The sequence below is a fragment of the Colossoma macropomum genome, unplaced genomic scaffold, assembly GCF_904425465.1.
Source record: "Colossoma macropomum unplaced genomic scaffold, Colossoma_macropomum, whole genome shotgun sequence".
Lineage (NCBI taxonomy): Eukaryota > Metazoa > Chordata > Actinopteri > Characiformes > Serrasalmidae > Colossoma > Colossoma macropomum.
In genome coordinates this window covers 13,877,842-13,896,167 of record NW_023494784.1, presented here as the reverse complement: position 1 = coordinate 13,896,167, position 18,326 = coordinate 13,877,842, and the positions used below count along the sequence as shown (strand labels likewise).

Genomic DNA, 18,326 nt, shown 5'->3' with positions numbered 1-18,326 from the left:
ACTAGGACTGCTTAACATAAGATCTCTTGCATCTAAGGCCATCGTTGTAAATGAAATTATTACCTATCATGATTTTGATGCTCTGTGCTTCTCAGAAACGTGGATTAGACCTGATGCATACTAAATGTAGCCACCCCCACAGTCTACAGTTATGCACATAGCTCTTGTTTAAGCGGCTGGGGATACTTTTCGTTCTACTTTAGATAATGTGGCTCCATTAAAAAGTAAAATAGTAAGGCAGAAAAAGCTTGCGCCATGGTACAATGATCATGGTACAATGAGTAACTTTCTCCTACTCAACTCAGATAAAACAGAGGTTCCTCTTCTTGGTCTGCTAGAAATAAACTTATAAATAATCTATATGTATGTAATAATCTTTATATACACACACACATACACACACACACACACACACACACACACACACACACACACACACACACACACACACAGTGGAGGAAATAAGTATTTGATCCCCCACTGACTTTAAAAGTTTTAATACAAAAAAAAATAAACGTCTCAATTTTATGCCAGCTTTTTTTTAACAGCGACACATAGAATATCAAAAGAAAAACTGAGAAAATTACATGAAATGAGAAATAAAAATTAATTTGAATTTCATTGAAGGAAATAAGTATTTGACCCCCTAGTAAAACATAATTTAATACTTGGTGGCAAAACCCTTGTTGGCAAGCACAGCAGTCAGACGTTTCTTGTAGTTTTTTATAAGGTTTGCACACACTTCAGGAGTAATTTTGGCCCACTCCTATCTGCAGATCATCTCCAAATCCTTAAGGTTTTTAGGCATGCATTTGGAAACGCGAACCAGGAGACTGGCTAGGCCATTCCATGACCTTGTTATGCTTCTTATGGAGCCACTCCTTTGTTTCCTTGGCTGTATGTTTTGGGTCGTTGTCGTGCTGGAAGACCCATCCACGACCCATTTTCAGTGCCCCGGCGGAGGCAAGGAGGTTGTCACCCAGGATTTTGCGATACATGGCCCCGTTCATCTTCCCGTCGATGCGGTGAAGTTGGCCTGTGCCCTTAGAAGAAAAACACCCCCAAAACATAATACTTCCACCATGCTTGACGGTGGGGATGGTGTTCTTAGGGTCATGTTCTGTATTTTTCTTCCTCCAAACATGTTGAGTTCAGGCCAAAGAGCTCAATTTTGGTCTCATCTGACCACAGCACCTTCTCCCAGTCTCTCTCGGAGTCATTAATATGTTCATTGGCAAACTTGAGGCGGGCCTGGACGTGAGCCTTCTTGAGCAGAGGAACCTGGCGTGCACTGCAGGATTTTAAACCATTACGTCTCAGTGTATTACCAATGGTTTTTTTGGAGACTGTGGTCCCAGCTGCCTTGAGATCATTAACCAACTCTTCCCGTGTAGTTCTTGGCTGATTTTTAGCCTTTCTCATGATCAGTGAGACTCCACGACGTGATATCTTGCATGGAGCTCCAGGCCTAGGTCGATTGACAGTAATGTTGTACTTCTTCCACTTCCGAATAATTGCACCAACAGTTGTCACCTTCTCATCCAGCTTCTTACTTATGGCTTTGTAGCCCATTCCAGCCTTGTATAGGTCAACAATTTTGTCCCTGACATCTTTAGACAGCTCTTTAGTCTTGCCCATGGTGGAGATGTTGGAGTGTCACTGAGTCTGTTGGCAGGTGGCCTTTTATACAGGTGACAATATGGGACAGGTGTCTCTCATGCAGGTAACGACTTCACTGAGATTAGGGTGTGTCAGTGGTCTGTGGGAGCCAACAATAGTCATGGTTTTTAGGGGATCAAATACTTATTTTTTATTTAATAATAAATATTATATTTAATATAATACATTTATTTAAATATTTAATTTTCTAGATTTTCTTTTTGATATTCCATCTCTCACTGTTAAAATGAAGCTACCATAAAAATCATAGACTGTTTAATTATTTGTCAGAGTACAAACTTTCAAAATCAGTGGGGGATCAAATACTTCCTCCACTGTGTGTGTGTGTGTGTGTGTGTGTGTGTGTATGTATGTATATATATATATATATATATATATATATATAAATATATATATATATATATATAAATATAAATATATATATATATATATATATATATATATATATATATATATATATATGTATATGTATATGTGTATATGTATATGTGTATATGTATATGTATATGTGTATATGTATATATGTGTATATATATATATGTATATATATATGTGTATATATATATATGAGTTGAATCAGGTACATCTGTTTAAAAAAAAAACAAAAAAAACTTTGGTGTCATGATGGATCCTGATCTGTCATTCAGTGCACATATAACACACATTACTAGAATAGCTTTCCTGCATCTTCGCAATATTGCTACATTAAGAAATGCATTGTCTCTACAGGATGCAGAAAAGCTAGTTCATGCATTTATTACCTCAAGGCTGGATTAACCTAATGCCCTGCTGTCTGGATGTTCTAGCAAAAGCCTTAACAAGCTTCAGTTAGTCTAGAACACTGCAGCCAGAGTCCTCACAAGAGCCAGAAAGTTTGACAATATCAGTCCAGTTTTATCAACCCTATGCTGGTTAAATTTTTCATTGATTACAAAATTCTTTTACTGGCATATAAAGCTGTAAATGGCCCCTCAGTACCTAAGTGAACTTCTCTCTTGCTATAAACCATCACGCCTACTTAGATCACAAGGTGCTGGCTTACTTTTAGGACCTAGAATTAATAAAGTTACTTCAGAGGGTGGAGCCTTCTCATACAAAGCCCCCCGGCTTTGGAATAATCTTCCAGTCAGTGTTCAGGACTCAGACACAGCTTGAGTCATTAAGTTTAGGCTAAACACCTACTTGTTTAGTCAAGTCTTTGGTAATTACAGTAACTGCTTTGGGTGCTAGGGATTGTATATTGAGTAGGCCAAGTTTAATGCGATAGCTGCTGGCGCTGCTACTACGAGTAGTTAACTTGACTTTAGTAAGATTGTTAGGACAGATTTTTCGATGACTATGTTTATGTAGTGGACGGGCGTCAGACACAGTCTCAGTGTTTTAAGACATAACAGTGATAGAGACATTAGTGTTTGGATTATGAGCATTAGTATTTCTAGAATCAGTATTATTATTATTATTATTATTATTATTATTATTAGCATTTTAGCATTTACCTTATTTGTAGATAAAAGGTGCAGATCTGGGGGTTCATGGACATGGAGTATTATGGTAAACTGGGAGTGTTGGTGCTGTCGTCCCGCTGCTCTCACGCATTCACTCGAGTTTGCTGATGGTGGAGCGGAGGGGCGCAGACATCTCAGGGAGCCTTTATGTCTCTGTTACCTTTCTGGCTGTCCCTTTCAGTTAGGCTGTAATAGCTAGACCTGCCGGTGTCTCTGCTGCATTCTATTAACACTGTAAACTGTAATCAGTCACTCTTTACAGAACTAACTCTCTGTGTGTTGTCTTTTTCTTTGCCGAGTTGAACAGCTGCTGTTGCTTCTACTACCTTGATCGGGTGCCCACTGCTCGCCAGCCTTCTGGGCCAATTTGACCACCGGTTTGCTTCTCACTGTACACTGCTGCTGCTGCTGCTGCTGCTGCACAGACTCAAACGATCTAATTATAACCACTGCTTCACCTGTTTTTCCCTACTTCTGTATTTTGATATTTTATACTAATGCTGTATGCTATCCCATGTCGACCAGAGGAGGATGAATTCCCCTTTTTGAGTCTTGGTTCCTCCCAAGGTTTCTTGCTCTTAGGGAGATTTCCTTGCCACTGGCACCATTTGCTTGCTCATGGTGGCTTGAATCTGGATTTTTTTTGTAAAGCTGCTTTGTGACAACACCTGTTATAAAAAGCACTATATGAATAAATTTTGACTTGACTGGAATATGTTTTTATTATTATTATTATTATTATTATTATTATTTTAGGCTTACCTGCCCAAGGGGTTCTCAGAGTACCCAAGCACACAGGTAGTCATTGACTTCATTGAGCTCTGCTGGCAGACACCATCATCTTTATGGCTTCAGAGTTGAAGTATTTTTAATAGACTAACCCCACTGTACTTTCAAAGGCATGTTGTGGATGGCACCTGGAACTGGAACTGTGAGATTTGTGTCTGCACTCTATGAGGACTCAGTGACAAGGAAATCTTCAGGCATCATGTCCCCTCTGAAACCTGATGTGGCCATTACGGTAAATAAGGGATTCCTGTACGAGAGAAGATGCTGGAAGATGATGCAAGAGAGACCCGGCATATTTCATTCCTAAGGATGCATGTGGACAGAAATGAAAATGAAATAGCAAATCTAATTATTTGATGCCGGAATTATTGACACAGGAAGCATCAATCAGATGTCCACTGTGGCAACTACCAGAATGGGCCTCATCAGTTGGTTCAAGCACTATATGACTATGGGCATTGACATTGATGGACAAGGAACAAAACCCAAATACTTAAGTGAGACATCTTTAGTAAAATGGTCCTTTTCTGCTCGATTTGAAATTGCTTTTAAATGTAGCTAAATGTCAAAAGTAAAATAAATGTGAGGTATTATTTATGATTCTGCTTAATTCATTCTATTAAAGCGATATTTGTGGCTACAGACATGAACAGCTTGTTTTTTTTTCCTGTTTACAGCCACACAGGTCTCCTTAATCCTTAAAGAATAACTAATATCTCACAATACTGATATTTTTGTTATTTAAGTACATTTAATAGCAAGTACCTTGGTACTTATTCAAGTAGAAATAAAAATAGGACTATCAAAATATTTTACCAAGGGTATTTCTACTTTCACTCAGCTACCAGATTTTGTACTTTGTCTGTGAATGTCCTTGGGCTTTGTTATTTTTGATAATGCAGAAATGTATTGGATTCCACTTGTTCCCAGCCTTGATCCTGGTCAGCAAATTAAGGCCTTCATGAGTTGAAGAGGGTGTGCTAAAGAAGGGAAAATGCAGGGCAGAGGTACACCTGGACCGAGGTTGGGACCCTGTGGGGAGAGTCTGCAGATTTTGGGTCAGTCAGAGTCGACAGTTGGGAGAGTAAATCGATTAGTATGCAAGGGGTGCAGACTCCTGATCGTGTTTCAGACCAGTCAGATTATATCAAACGTATTTGATTTTTTCAACCTGAGATTGAGCATAATCTAGTAGTGCATACTGGTCAATGACTCCATCTAAATGGACTCCTCCAGCAGCCAGTGAAAACGGAGCAGAAGAAGTAAATACAGCAGGCAAAACTGAAAAATGGTGAAAAGACACGTGTACTGTAGCTTTTTAGTGAATTGAGTTTAAGGCACAAGCACAATCAGGTTTATGTACATGTTAAACTCTAAAGACTACCACACCAATAACATCTTTACATCCACAACCCTCACTTAAATATGTTTACCTGTTGCTTCTTTACTGTGTCAGTGCAAACAGTAGAGAAAACAGCTGCAGCAGCAAGCTACTCCATCTCTGTTTGTTTGCATCTCCTTGTAATGGGAGAGTGCGTGTGTTTGGTGAGTTCAGTTCGGTTCAGCAACAACTTAAAAGTTGTGTAGTGTATATGATTCCTAGTGATCCCATTCAGTGTGTAATCCCCATTATTTTGGTCTCACCAAAAATCTGCAAAAACTAGTCAGATCGTGTGAGATGCCCGGTCTTTTTATAATCTGTTAGGGCTTTGAGTAGTGTAACAAGCGTATCCAAGGCTTTATCTGTGTGTTCACTTTACTTTTCCTGCACACATTCTACAGTTTTAACTATGACCCATGGCTTTTAAGTCAGTGGCATAAAATTGCTCTAGAATCTTTTCACAAACCAAATATGTTTGGTGAAACATTTGTATTTGAGGAAATGTAAAACAAGAAAATGTCAAATCAAGTAGGTCTGTTTGTTTACACAGCTACAATGCATTGTGATTTCATCACTGTTTCTATTGTGTTTTTACTTTATAATTCATAACTCCTATTGATAAAATTGTTGCGTGCCATCCTGTATAATAGTAATCACAACTGCGGCTGTGGGGAAAAAAAAAACTGCTTTCTGCAGCTACCCACAGGGCTTACATAAGGCTACAAAAAAGTGTCCATTTTCTGAAGTTATGACCAAACAATATGAAAAGATAAAGATATGACCAAAAAACAAAACATTTAGCAATTAATTCAGGGGTTCTCAAAGCACTCCAAAGAATGGCGATACATGGTATATGTTTTTAGTAATGAAACTGCCAAAAAATATATATTAATATATTTTTTATAGTTGTCTAACAAAGGCTACCCCAAGGTTACCCCGCCCTGCAAAATTCATGTCCAACCCTAGGCCAGTGTTTTCTTAGAAACCTACAGTTCTGCACATTTCAGAACTTTTTTAACACTTGCACTTCTGATTCACCTCATCACAAATGCTTTGTGATTATTTGATGAGTGATATTAAGTGTGTTATTGATGGCATAGTCCTACAAGTGACAGAGCTATAGGTCCTGAGAAAAAAATCTGCATTAGAGTAAATGTACAGTACACTTTAATAAAACTTCTTTTCCTATGTGCTTTGCTTCATTTTGCCTGATCTCACAGCCACATGGAACCATACGTCAGCTCTGACAATATATTTAGTGAGCCTGTGGGCTACAGATCAGGCAGAATTAAGGTATGCAGGTAGGAGGGGAAGTTTAATGAAGTTATTCACACACAGCCCTAGAGCAAGGACAGGATACCCTGGGCCAGAGTAATATATCCAAAGTTTAGAATATTATTACCTACCAATGCTCTTGCCTTGTTCCATCGCTGCTCACTCTTAGTGCAGCTCAGGGCAAGAGGAACCGCAGGAATTCACAGTCGTGAATAATGTGCTGTCTGTTAAAGCAGTACCACCACATGGTTGCATAAGGTGGTCCCAGCAACCCTTGATCAGGACTGGTTTTGAATAATGTAAAACAGACTGCAAAAATATAGAAAATGTCACATGCAATAATGAGGAACAGTATCAAGAGCAGAACAATAACTGCAGCAACTTAGAGTAACACCTCAGCTACATATTTGTTTGCCAGGAAAAAAAAAGCAACAAATTTAGAAAATGTCATATATAGACTACAGCAATGGTTCCCAACCCTAGTCCTGGAGAACCCGCTGCCCTGCATTTTAGTGTTTTCTCTGCTCCCAACACACCTGTTCTAACTAAGCAGTTAAAGTGGGTGTTTAAAGCAGGAAAACACAAAAATGAGTGTAAAATTAGTGTTCTGGTATCATTTTGATGCTAAAACTTAAACAGCCTCTGCAGTGTTTATATTAAAGCAAATGAAGGAACACCTGAACAAAAGTTCAGTTTATGGGGATTTTGCCCTTAATATTTACTTTTCCTAGCTGAAAAAAACAGTTAATCATACTATGCAATTTGTTTAATAGACAAATAGGATAACTGCTGAATTAAAAGTTTATGATTAATCATTTGTTTTCGTACAGCTTATGCTAGCGCTAAGTTACTTTGTTTGACTTATCTTTAGCTGACACAGAACACAGACGCTCATAGTTGTCAATATAACTTGTGAAAACCCTTTTTATAACCATACAACAGTACTTGAACCCTTTGTCTTTCTTGACTGAAGAGGCCACAGCCGAGGTCTTGACAATAGTGTGAACATTTACAGTCATTCGAGAAAGTTCTTGCAAGCACACGGTTTAAAACATGCTTGTTGATAAACCAACATTCTTTTTTTAAAAGAAAATGAACTGTTGGTAAAGGCAAACACAGAAGCGTTACATACACTGAGCCATTACAGTGGGACCTGAAGTCTGCAGGAAAGCAGTGCATAGTATCACAGCCTCACATATGAGACTGAGGGTTGATTCCCTGTCAAAGCTAAAATGCGTCTACACCAATAACGGTCCTTAGGAAAGAATCTTATCCCTACGTTTCCTTAACACCATTTTATGCTAAACTGGAAGGGTATGTTGTGTCAGCTGCTATTTTTAGAAAAAACACTGAGTGGTTAAGCAATTGCTTAGGTAAAAATAGATAGCTAGGTAATTACCACTGACCTATTTCTTGGCCATTGTCATAACTTAAGAGTTATGCCCTTACACATTTCACTTTAAGCCCTGCTTTTCAATAAATGTCATCTGCTACCCTGAACTTATCAAGTTATCTCCAGTTTCTCTCTCTCTAAATGCTAAATAAAGCTAGCTCCACCATATTGCATCCAAACTCTAGTTTGTGTGCCTTTTTGTCACACTGAGGTGAGTCACTCTGGGACTCACCAGCAGTGTGTCTTGCCCAGTGAATGCTAGCATGCCCACCATGTCACTTAAAGACAAAGTATTTTCTGAAAGCAATTCATTACTGCAGTATAAAGCACATTTTCATCAGGCACCAAGGTTTACGAAATGATGGCATTGTTTTTTATCAAAATGATAATACCATCATGGTGTATTAACCATAATACACGCTCATGCAAAGTTTGGACTAATTCCTGGATGTGACTGACCCTTAGCAGCAACCGTTAGTTTGATGAAGTTAAAAAAAAGGGCTGGGATGAGGAAGTGAAAACGTATTCATTCTTGGTTTTGTAGGTTGGCTTGGCTATTAAGCCTGGAACCACAGTTGAAGACTTGGCCCCATGGGCTGGACAAATTGATATGGCTCTTGTTATGACGGTGGAGCCTGGCTTTGGAGGGCAGAAGTTTATGGAGGACATGTTGCCAAAGGTGAGATTTAACAAAATTCTAAATGTGAGTTAATTCTACATATGGCATTTATGTGTAGTCTTTGGCTGATGTCTCATAACATGATTAAAAAAGGATCAAAACCTGGAAACCAGGCCATCGTGAGCCTGAAAAAAAAAAAACAGAAGAAACCAACCAGAGACAATTAGAACTTCAAGTTTGACAGGAATCAACACCAAAGGTAATATTGTAAATTGTTAAGTAATAAGATCACAGTAGGCAGTGACCAAATAAGTCAATCATGACAAATAGTCACAAACAATATGTAGCTGTAAGCGGCAATTTAAGGGTCCACACATTCTTTGGCAAGCATGCCCAACTTAAGATTTGTCTAGATTGAGTAGTGTGATGATTTTGGGAGCCAGTTACTTTTAATCAATCAATCAATCAATCAATCATCCTTTATTTAAACACAGAGGACATTGAGGGAGACCCTCATTTATAATGTGAGGAGGCAACACAGAAATTAGGGATTGAGCAGTTTAATAGTAAAAAACAACAAATGATAAAAAGTAATAATAATCATGATAGGAAATAAAAAAATGACAACATAAAATTACAGCAATATACTAGCTTAATAAATAAGATAAAATAAGGATAAATACAAAAATGTAATTAATAAAATAAATAAAAGATGTAAAATGATGGAGGTGGTTAGAGACTAAAAGTTTAAAATGTTTGTGACACCAGAGAGCAGAGTTTTAAAGTTTACTGTAATGAATTCCAGCTCACTGGTTTTGTAGCTAAAAGCAGATTTTCCCAGTTCAGTAAAAGCTCTTGGCACCTGAAAGAGCAATACAAGAGCAATACAATCACTGGAATGAGTCTGGTAAGATGTATTATTTACATGGAGCATTTCTGTGATATACGAAGGCATAGACGAGATGATTATCTGATGAGTGATATTAAGTGTGTTATTGATGGCATAGTCCTACAAGTGACAGAGCTGTAGGTCCTGAGAAAAAAAATCTGCATTAGGTAAATGTACAGTACAGTTTAATAAAACTTCTTTTCCTATGTGCTTTGCTTCATTTTGCCTGATCTCACAGCCACATGGAACCATACGTCAGTTCTGACAATATATTTAGTGAGCCTGTGGGCTACAGATCAGGCAGAATTAAGGTATGCAGGTAGGAGGGGAAGTTTAATGAAGTTATTCACACACAGCCCTAGAGCAAGGACAGGAAATCCTGGGCCAGAGTAATATATCCAAAGTTTAGAATATTATTACCTATCAATGCTCTTGCCTTGTTCCATCGCTGCTCACTCTTAGTGCAGCTCAGGGCAAGAGGAACCGCAGGAATTCACAGTTGTGAATAATGTGCTGTCTGTTAAAGCAGTGCCACCACATGATCAGCCAACCCTTTCATACAGTACAATGATGGGTGTTATATGGGTCACCAGTAATGAATCTTAAAGCAGAGTGGTATACAGAGTCTAGAGGTTTTAGAGTAGTTGCAGATGCATTTCTGTATATCACATCGCTGTAATCCAGGGTAGACAATAGTGTTGCTTCAACATTCTTTTTCCTGGTGTGCATTGGGAAACATACTTTGTTTTGATACATGAAGCCAGGTTTTTGCCTCAGTTTACACAAGAGCATGTTAATATGGTGTTTAAAAGTGCATTTGTTGTCTAGCCATATGCCAAGTTATTTGTACTCACCAACTCTTTCAATGTCAGATCCCTTCAGGGTTGTGATTTTAAAAATGTTAAGATCAGTGTTAGAGGCTCTGGAAAACAGCATAAACTTAGTTTTCTCACCATTTAAAACTAGTTCATGATTGTAAAGCATTAAAAGAAAGCTATAGTTTATCCACTGCAGTGCAAGATGGTGTCATCAGCATATAAACGTACCTTGCAATCAACAATTGAGGTGGCAATGTCATTAATATAAATATAAATAGTACTGGTCTGAGGATTAAACCTTGAGACTCCCTTAGTTACTGGTAGTAGCTCTGATTTACTTTGTCCCAGGGCCACACATTGCTGTCTATTGGACAGGTAATTTCTAAACCAGTTAGTAGCTATGTGGTCAAAACCAATATTTTGTAGACTTTTTAAATGTAGGGAATGATCAACTGTATCAAAGACTTTAGAGAGCTCAATAAAAATAACTGCACATTGTTTCTTTCTGTCAGTAGCACTCAAAAAATTGTCTAATATGAGAGTAGCAGCAGAGATTGTGCTATGCTAGCACTGGTTAGGTAGACAAGACTGAATTTCTATGGAGAAATGTCTTGAGTTGATCATTCACTTTCTAGGATTTTGGCTAAGCATGACAATTTTAAGATGAGTCTTTAGTTATTGAGGTCTGAGACATCACCTCCTTTGTAAAGTGGAATTACATGTACTGTTTTCCAGATACTGGGAATTCTGCTTGAAATGAAATAGATTAAAAACGTATGTAATGTGTTCTAAAATAATCGTGGTCGCAAGCCTCAGAAAGAAGGGCATCCAGGCTATCCTCTCCTGTACTTTTTTTTTGGCTTTGGCTTTGGCTACTAAGCGAGGAGAGAAAGGATGAATTGTAAAGACACCATGGCTTACAGCAGGGGGTGTATCTATTTCATTGAGAGGCGCTTCCATATTAGAATTATCAAATAAATGTCCAGCAGCTGTAAAGTGAGTATTAAGTGCATGGCAGATTTCTCTTTGATCAGTAAACTGTAAGCTGAATTACAATATGGGTTGGAATATGCATTGATTTGTTTTTAAGCAAATTAACTGCCTTCCAGAATTTGAAGGAGTTTGAAGCGGAATTTTTAAATATTTCGAGGTAGTACTTCATTAACGTAGTGTAGAATGCTACACTAAAAGCCGAGCCCACACTCAAAAAATTGACTCTTTGAATTTACTTAATGTTTTTTCGTCAAAGTGTTGCACGAATTTAAATTATCTACATTCAGAGATATAATTTGAGTAACATTTGCTCATTACCTATAAGCAATGTCAACTTAACTATATTTTGCAGGATTTACTTCAATAATTTCAGTAACTTTAACTACAATGTTTCATGTTCTTTCTACTTATACAAATTATGTAGATTGTAGATAACTTTTTTAGTTAAAACAACTCAAATTTAATGCCTTTCTGATGACATTTACTCATTGCTTGTAAGTTTTGTCAGCTTAATTATATTTTGTAAAATTTCCTTGGTGTAATTTTAATTAAATTTAAACATGTTCATGCTATTTCATTAAATTATGTAGATTGTTAAATAACTTTTTAGTAAAACTACAAAATTTTGATGTATTTCCAAATAGCTACTCATTGTTTATTATGTACAACAGCTTAATTATATCACAGCGCATTTATTAATGTACAACTTTAAATGTTAATTTTCACAAATTAAACTTCAACTACACTTATTAATATTCCATCTATTTAAACACCTGGTCAAGACAATGACTATCATGACAATAAAAAAATTACAGTGACTTCATTAAGGTACATCAAATGCATATTAGGATCAACTAAAATACACATTTGCTTTACCACTATAGAAAAACACTGAATATTACGTAATAAAACAAGACTGTAGACAAAATAAAGCAGAGTAGTAAAAAAATAGACTAAATACTTCTCTAAAAGTGCACCGCTATCAATACATTATTGCTTGTCTTGCAGGCAACATAAGCTAAAATGCAACTTTACATACAACAATAAGCTTCAAACAGAACACTGTAATTATAAACACATTCACCTAAATGTGTGTGCCTTTCATCACAATTAATTAAGTCTTAAGTAATGGCCCAGGATTTGTGAAACAGTGAAGTAACATTCAGTAATTATGTAATGATAACACTAACCTTACGTGCAACTTCACAACAGCAGATATTTAAAATAGAACAGCACAGTAACACAGTATTAATGTTATATGACTTTATACAATATCCAATTGTCATCAATGATCAAAATAATGCCCCAGAAATAGGTGCCTACAGAGTACAGCCTTCTTGTCAAAGCACTGCCTCTAGTTAGCACAACCTTATTTTGCTTGTTAGGCTATGCAAATTTGGGGTGAAAATTTATAGAGCTCAAATTGTTCAAAAGGCTACTTTGTACAGCTTTAGCAAAAAAGACTCTAAAATTTAACTGCATGCTGTTTTAAGACAAATTGTTCTTAAACATGACCAGGATCTTGACATGTTGTATAGAAAATCATTGAAATGTCATTGAATTTTAAAAGAGATGTTGAAAAATACAGCCATTCTTGTTTCATGTGACTTAAGCGTTGTTGAAAAGCCCATTGCTTTTCAATCAAAGTAGAAGCTAGTGTGAAAAGTTCCATATATTTCCAGAATAGACAGCCTACTTTGACTATCCCATGATTTTGTTCTCCAAACCAAGAATATTAGGGGAGAGGTTTGCACCATCCTTTGGCATGAGGAATGTACAAATTCATAGCAGCATTTCCGCCCATTGTGATGAGCCATATTCAGTGCATAGATTACTCCAAGCATTACTGCAGTCTGGTGCAAATGATTTGATGTTTCCTACAATAATGTTTCCATCAGCGTCAACATCTTCATATTCTCCAAGAGCTCCACCCTCTTCTGATTACATAAATGTCCATTTCAGTGCTGTGCTGGTCTCTCAATATGTCTTCATCATGAATGTCCTACAAATTAAATCTTGTTATTAATACTAAACTTCATTGTACTCTTGCTCCATAAAGAGTAAGTTCAGTTTATTTCTCATTTGAGCTCTTCTAAATACTTCCAGGCACCTCCGACAATATCAAATACTTATTTTATGATGAATCTAAATAAAATCAGCCCCCATGTCCACAAACCTCCATTCAATGGTAAAATACAAATATATTACAAAATGGATAGTTCTAGTTCACCCTTCTCACACTAGCACCTACAATCTATGGTTATGCTAACATACTAACACACCAACGCCGCATTTTGATTTGGATTTACTACACAAATGGGAGGGGGCTGATTTTATTAAGCAAATGTTATTAGCAATTGATATAAGAACTGAGGTGCCTGGAAGACACACACAGTATTTAAAAGAGCACAAATATGAAATAAGATGAATTTACCTTAGTTAGAAATTAGAAGTGAATTAGAATGATGGTGATGTGTTCAGGTCACATACTGACTTACCCTGTACTCCTTGATAAGAAATCCATCATCATCATTCAGGTGCGGACAAAGAGCTTTTATGATGGCTTCTCCTTTACGGTGGACATTCTTCACCTGCGCATATTGATTACACTTGTTAGAATATACCTTCAACTGTTTAAAAAAAAAATGGTACATTAACTTGACAAGCGTGCAAGGAACAGATAAAAGAAACATATGAACATCAAAATCCCAATCATCTTAGAGACTAAAAATTTATTACTAATTTGAACAATAAAACAAATAAATAAAATGTAGCTTTACAAAACAAATAGCCTCATAGTTAAATATCAAATCTGGATCATAAAAATGCACTTACCAGAGAACATGCCACAGAATCCTTTAAAACATGGCACTCAACAACCTTGTTAAGCCTTAACCTATAAACAAAGAGGACTGTTCTATTTTAAATATCTGCTGTTGTGAAGTTGCATGTAAGGTTAGTGTTATCATTACATAATTACTGAATGTTACTTCACTGTTTCACAAATCCTGGGCCATTACTTAAGACTTAATTAATTGTGATGAAAGGCACACACATTTAGGTGAATGTGTTTATAATTTACATAAAATTTACATAAAATTAAATGAAAGACCATGTTAACATTTTATCTTAAACATAAGCTTTACTTTGTTTTATCACTTTACCTTAATGTTTTATCTCACCATGTGGAAGAACATAAAAAATGAAATGTAATAGTCTTACAATAATATATTATTTTATTCATATTTAGCTATTTGTTTTAATCTTGTGGACATTATTTTAGTTTGAAACCAACTATGATATTTAAGTCACATCAAGGTTCTTTTAATCAATATAGCTATCAGGATTCCCTGTCTAGGGTTTGTGCATTATTGAGCATCAAAATCAATGTATAATAATTACTTCTACCACTTGACACTTGAAGACCATAATGTTTAACATGCAGGTTGACTAAACATAAGGTAAACCCCATTTTGGTAACAATGACAGGGGAGTCACATAAGCAAAATACATTTGTGAGTGTGTGTGCACCATCTTATATACAAACTTATATTCTGATTATAATAATGAGCAATGACACTCTGCGGTTATACGGGCAAACATAAACCTCTTTTCCACTACAGGGCTGAACAGTTATCATTAGCTTGCTAATTAACAAGATAACGGATTCTATTATGCCGAACTAAATCTCCACTGACAATTCTAGCGATTGGTGTTGACGGAACAGAAAGCTGAAATTAATGTTAAACCTGCTTCATGGTGCTTGTAGCCTACTACCTAGGTTAAGTTAGCTGCTAACACTAACGTTTGCTTAGCTAACTAACGCTAGCTAGCTGCGCTAACGGTATCAGAGTCCATGTTGGAACAACACATTGCAAACTGGGTTCATCCAACAGAGCATTAAGTGTTAAATGGACAAACGTTGAAATTTCTACTTCGCAGTTTCTACCCCTTGACAACATAATTATTTCTAATTTACTTTAAGCGTGTTTCATATGTTTAGTTTACTGATTTTCAACATTGCTTATTATTATTTAGTTTAAGCAAAAACACATTTAAATTGAGAAAAACAGGCACAGTTTTATTATGTAAAATTTACTAAGGGCCAACTTCATTTTTTTCAGTGCAGCAAAATACAAAAAAAAATATAGCTGCAAGCGGCAATGAGCGGGTTCAAGCATGCAACAGCAGTACGGGCCCTCCTGCAGGTTTAGCCCATTAGGCCTAAAAAGACCTTAAGGTTTTGGTTTAGCCCATTAGGCCTAAAAAGGCCTCAAGCTGTGGGTCTTATTCATAGGCAGAGTGAATAGAACTGATAGGAAGTCAGTTCATCAAAAGGCCTTCAGTTGCCTTAAACAAGAAGCAGTGGTGTTTTAAACACATTATAGGTTTGCATTCATATGTACTAATCTACACTGCTTTGTAGAACATCCAAGAAGTTGCACTTGCACAGTGAATTGGTTCTATATTTAAGTCATTTGATTTGATGTAGGCCATAATGAGGCCCACTGCACTCATAAGAGGCCCTATTGGTGTGAGGAGCTCAGTGAAAGTGGGTCAGAATTAGTGAAAAGGCCACAGTATGGTATCATTCTTGATCAGGGACCATATCCAAAGACGTTCACCAAGTTTTGGTCAGAATGACCCTTGGGCCTTTGTATAATAAGCCTTTGTATAGTGAAATCTTTGAATGAATAAGCCAAAATACCAGACAAGCAGTGCAATTTATGACATAACATGTAATTAGGAAGTTGTTCATGCGAGTGAACTGAGTCACATGGCACCAATTGTTTATATGTCGACCTTGTAATAACGTTGTAATAGCATTTTAGTTGATTTTTAAGTGTTTTTGAGTGCTAAAGTGTCCCCTAAAGGCCAATCTGGACCGAAAGTGGCATGCATCATTAAGCTCTATATATGTAACAATCTTTAAAGTTTGGACATGATCTGACCAATCACTGCTGAGTAATAGCAAATCAAGTTAGCAAAGCCATGGCCATGGTCAAAATGTTTTTGATAATTATTTACCTACAGATGCCAAAGAATTGTTCTAGACCAATTTTGAAAAGATAGGATCAAAATCCAGAGACTACTTCGAAAAGTAGCCCTTTTAAACAGTTACCGATTACAAAAAAATATATAGCCGCAAGCGGCAATGAGCGGGTTCAAGCACGCAACAGCAGTACGGGCCCTTCTGCAGGTTTAGCCCATTAGGCCTAAAAAGGCCTCAAGCTTCTGATTTAGGCCATTAGGCCTAAAAAGGCCTCAAGCTTTTGGTTTCGCCCATTAGGCCTAAAAAGGCCTCAAGCCTTCTATTATATTAGGCTTAAACAGGCCTCAAGCCTTTGTATAGTAAGTCTTTGTATAGTGAAATCTTTGAAAGAATAAGCCAAAATAAAAGACAAGCAGTGCAATTTTTGACATAACATGTAATTAGAAAGTTGTTCATCGAAGTGGACTGAGTCACATGGCACCAATTGTTTATATGTGGACCTTGTAATAACATTGTAATAGCATTTTCATTGATTTTTCAGTGTTTTTGAGTGCTAAGGCACACCCAAAGGCCAATGTGGACCAAAAGTGGCAGACACCATTAGAGTCCAAATATGTATAAATACTCAAAGTTTGAACATGATCTGACCAATGACTGTTGAGTTATAGCTAACCAAGCTAACAATACCACGTACGCAGGAATTTAGTGATTAATCCACATGACCCTGAGAAGAAAAGTCAAAATGTTTTTGATAATTATGTACCTAGAGATGCCAAAGAATTGTTCTAGACCAATTTTGAAAAGATTGGATCAAAATCCAGAGACTAGTTCAAAAAGTAGGGTTTTGAAACATTTATCTATTACAAAAAAACGATACAGATTTTTAATGAACATGTATTGGCAAAATTGTTTGTCACATGGTAGTACAATAGGCTGTAGGCGAAAATTGTAATAATATTGTAATAACATGTAATAATGTGTAATTTTTTGAAATAGCGCCCCCCAGTGGTCAAATCTTTTGAACCTCGACTGGTTGTTAGAAACTGGCTACATATAGACATCAGTCAAGTTTCGTCATGATTGGTCAATGTTAAGCCTGTCAAATGGCCTGCTGAATGCTTATTGGCCGATGGCGACCACAAATTTCGATGTATCCAAACGTCCTTCAATGCACACTTGTAGACTGGCGAGAGGATGCTGGATGCAAAGTTTCAGCTTGATCGGATGTTCAGAGGCAGAGAAAATTCCCTGTTTTTGTTGCTCCGCCCCCTAATTACTTATGCGCACAAAAATCAAATGGCTACCTCAGAATGGGCTACTGACATGGCCTGTGAAGTCTGAAATTTTTTGGCTGAAGGATTCTTGAGTTACAGATTTTTCAATTAATTCTGAATTAATTTAAATTTATCCAGAAGGGTTCATTTGCATATGGCAGCCATGTTGTATGGAAAACTTAAAATAGTTTTGATAATTATTGACCTTGAGGCTCTTCTGAATTTTTTGACACTAAAAGCATGAGGATTGGTCAAAAATTGTAGGACTAGTTTGCAAAAGTAGGTTTCGCATATTTTGCAGTATTGCGAAAAATCTAAGTGGGCGGAGCTAAATAATCAAAATAGCCAAAAGGTTTATTTGGACCCATAGAATCAGGAAAAAAATATGGCTTGTCTGGCAAAAATCTGGTTTAGGAGATATAGACCCAAACGCGTTGGCCTTCGCTGTAGCGCCCCCTTGTAGCTGACAGGGCTGATTTCTTGCGCCTGAGTAGCGGGAGGGACTACTACCTATTGACCAAGTTTGGTGTCTCTAGGACTGACGGTTTGGGCTGTGCGTTCCGTTTCAGGGCAGAAAAATAATAATAATAAATATAGCCGCGAGCGGCAATGAGCGGGTCCAAGCACGCATAAGCCCAAGAAGCTCTCATGCACTTTGAGCCTAATAGGCCTAATAAGGCCTAACGCACTTTGGGCCTTCGAGGCAGAGACGCCGAA

At 37.0% G+C, this 18,326-nt stretch overlaps 1 protein-coding gene across 1 annotated transcript in view; it reads left to right on the top strand.

Moving 5' to 3' along the window:
• rpe (ribulose-5-phosphate-3-epimerase) overlaps positions 1 to 18,326 on the top strand; it is a 72,270-nt gene that overhangs the window by 20,476 nt on the left and 33,468 nt on the right. The window contains exon 4 of the mRNA XM_036566556.1: positions 8,568 to 8,702. Within this exon, the coding sequence (XP_036422449.1) occupies positions 8,568 to 8,702 (135 nt within the window). The remainder of the gene's footprint in view (positions 1 to 8,567; positions 8,703 to 18,326) is intronic.